Here is a 3,028-nt window from a genome sequence, read left to right as displayed (position 1 = left end):
GTAAAGTGTTACCACTTCTTGTACTGAAACCACTAAAAATGTGCACAAGGCAGATTTTGGTGACCTTAATTGGTACTTCTACTAATTTAACAAACATTTTCATCAATACAAGCTGGACATAAGTTTGCTCTTACCTCAATTAAGAAGTCTTAATTCAAAATGGAGGCTTCGTCAGCCCTGATGCAGTGGGGTTTCCTTGCAGTGGCTTCTTTCAACTAAGAAATCTTTGTTGCGTGAACTACTCTGATTAAACGGATTAGTTGGGCACTGGTAAACTTAATATCTTAAGTGTACCCAACATTTTAGTTGAACTGACTTAGGAAAATGAGTTGGGGAAGCTAAAGTCTCAAATCCTTTTTTACAGTGTATCTATTCGTTTTTAAAATCATTTTAAATATCAGTATTCAATGTTTTATGTTTAAAATAACAAAATATTATTTATGCATTTGTAACTGCAGGTTAAATGCATTCATGTCCCTCTGTGTGGGAAATTCATTTGTGTTTCCTCTGCATTGCAAAGATGAATTTTGATACTGATATCATTCGTTTGGTAACAGCCCAAATGTCTTTTATTCTAATTGACTGATTAAATGTAAGAATTTGACTCAAAAGATGATGCACACTTTTAGAAAAAAAAGGCTTTATAAAAGGTAAAAATGCCCATAAAATGTTAAAATCAATTTAAACTTATTGGAACAGATTAATTTCTATCACTGCTGTGAACTGACCAGCACGTTTGGCTCTCACAAAAGCTACAAAGCCTTCCAAGAAGACAGTAAAGGCTTATGTCATGCTTGAGCTTTAGCTAGGCGGAAACTTGAAAGTTAAGTTGCACGACATAAATGCAATGCTTAGGTATTATTATTATTTTTATTACTATTATTTTGATTCATGCCTTAGTTTTAGTTTGTACTGTTTACCTTTTTTAAAGTAATGTGAAATTGATTTTTGTATTTTTATTTATTTATTGATATATTTGTATTTGCATTTTGAATGTAATTTGGCATTAAATGCATTAAATGGGTTTAGTTTTCACGGTTATCAATGTAAGCAATTTCAGCAATAAAAATTTAAAATTTTCTAAAAAGAAAACAAATTAGAGATCTATCTTATTATCTCTTGCATATTTAGTATTGCTCTTTAATAAAGAAAAAGTCTTATCCGATTAATCGATGGAATAATCGGTAGAATACTCGATTACTAAAATAATCGATTGCTACAGCCCTAAAGTACTTTCACAATTATTATTATTTTAATTACTCTCGTCTATTTGCATACACAGCACTGACATAGACCAAACTTTCTAGTTGTATTTCTATATTCTGAAGGTTTTAACAGAGTGGTTTGTTTATATCATTCAACTGATTTGTATAACATGTTATTCCTAAAAATATTTTTTATGATTTTAGAATTGTATTATTATTTTCTGGCTGTTGACAGTATTTTCTGATTCATGGAGTAATTAAACAGAACATTTCATAAAACTTGTAATACCAAACAATTGTCTTCATGTACTGTGATGAATCAGCTGTTTAAAGTATGTTGTGTTTAGTTCCCGCCTAAACCGCGTGCTGTACGCTCCCACACCCCATCCGAGCTCTATATATCCTTCCGATCGCTGCCATTTAAATCCATCGGTATTTGAGCTCTGAAGTGGCGCTCGCGTAATGATACAACACATAGAGCCAAAGACTTCTCAGAGTACACAAAACCGGATAAAGACTATTAAACCTTTCGTGTATTTGTCTGATATATACACTAACGCACAATTAAGAATTAAGAATCGTACGCATTTTTTCCTATGGATCTACTTCTGCCCCTCCTCTTCTAAAAAAAGAAGTTCCGGTCACATCCGCCATTTCGGTGGAGACTGGAAAGCTATTGTTAGCTAAAAATACTGCAGTGGTCGAAGTATCGAATGTAAATTCGCTTATTTTACCACCCATCTCGATTTAAGGTTAAATACTTTAAGGTATATATTCTCTGAGCAAGTAACGCCGAGGAAAAACGTAATTCAAGGCGTTTTCTCTGCTCGTCAGGTTTCGTGAATTTGTCCTGTAGCGTGTTAGCCTAGCAGCAGGTAACGTTAGACCGCAGACTGTTATATCGGATCCTAGTCTTAAAGTTTGTTAAGTAAGTTTGGGACCTGTATATTGTACATCTTCTCTTAAATCGCAACATTGTCAGTGAAGAGTGGAGGAGAGATGGCGAGCTCGGTGGGGAACGTGGCTGACAGCACAGGTAACGTTAAACCGTTGGGCTCCACATAAACAAGCTTGCGACGATGGTCTCCCTCTGTTATGGATTTAATGTTTAGTTTCTTTGTGACCGGTTTAATAGTTTTGTAATGCTGACCTCTTTGCATGCGTGTCGTGAGTAAACTGTCATGTAGTTTGTTCATGTATTTCTAGACATGTTTATTAAGATGTACGTTAGCTAATAATCTATTTCAGCTACACTAGTGAAATTAAAGTAGTATTTTCTTCCCTCATTTTAACAAGACTAGGTGGGTATAGCAGCCACCTGACGTTATTAGGATGGTGAGTGGGGAGTCTGTGTGAAAGGCGCAGAGAATGTCCTGCCTCGTCGGTCTCGTGCGGCCTTTCTGTAGTTTAAAGTGGAGCTGATATGTCTGATCGCTTGATAAATGTGCACATATTGTTTTGTAGCTTAGACTGATGAAATGACTCATTTTGAGACAGTGTTGAATTTATTTTAATTTCAAACAAATTCTTCTTACGGTTTCCTAATTTAAATTCATTTTTGTGAATTGAAAGGGAGCCAGTTCTTAAATTCTGAGTTTTGGCTTAAAGGGGTCATATGATGCGTTTTCAAGTTTTCCTTTCTCTTTGGAGTGTTACAAGCTGATTGTGCATAGATAAGATCCCTGAAGTTGCAAAGACTAAAGTCTCAAAACCAAAGAGATATTCTTTATCAAAGTTAAGACTCTGCCACGCCCCCCTAAAACGGCTCGTTCTAACACGCCCCCACATATCTACCTCACTATGTGGAAATATTTGCATAATGC

At 35.2% G+C, this 3,028-nt stretch overlaps 1 protein-coding gene across 4 annotated transcripts in view; it reads left to right on the top strand.

Moving 5' to 3' along the window:
* The first annotated feature begins 1,953 nt into the window (after positions 1-1,953).
* The window catches only part of LOC107554662 (UDP-N-acetylglucosamine--peptide N-acetylglucosaminyltransferase 110 kDa subunit), a 21,997-nt gene continuing 20,922 nt past the window's right edge, over positions 1,954-3,028 (top strand). For all 4 annotated transcript variants that reach the window (XM_016237246.1, XM_016237244.1, XM_016237245.1 and 1 more), the window contains exon 1: positions 1,954-2,241. In XM_016237246.1, the coding sequence (XP_016092732.1) occupies positions 2,205-2,241 (37 nt within the window). In that variant the 5' untranslated portion in view covers positions 1,954-2,204. The remainder of the gene's footprint in view (positions 2,242-3,028) is intronic.

This window comes from Sinocyclocheilus grahami, unplaced genomic scaffold (assembly GCF_001515645.1).
Source record: "Sinocyclocheilus grahami isolate Dianchi unplaced genomic scaffold, SAMN03320097.WGS_v1.1 scaffold509.1, whole genome shotgun sequence".
NCBI lineage: Eukaryota > Metazoa > Chordata > Actinopteri > Cypriniformes > Cyprinidae > Sinocyclocheilus > Sinocyclocheilus grahami.
This window is presented reverse-complemented; position numbering and strand designations above follow the sequence as displayed.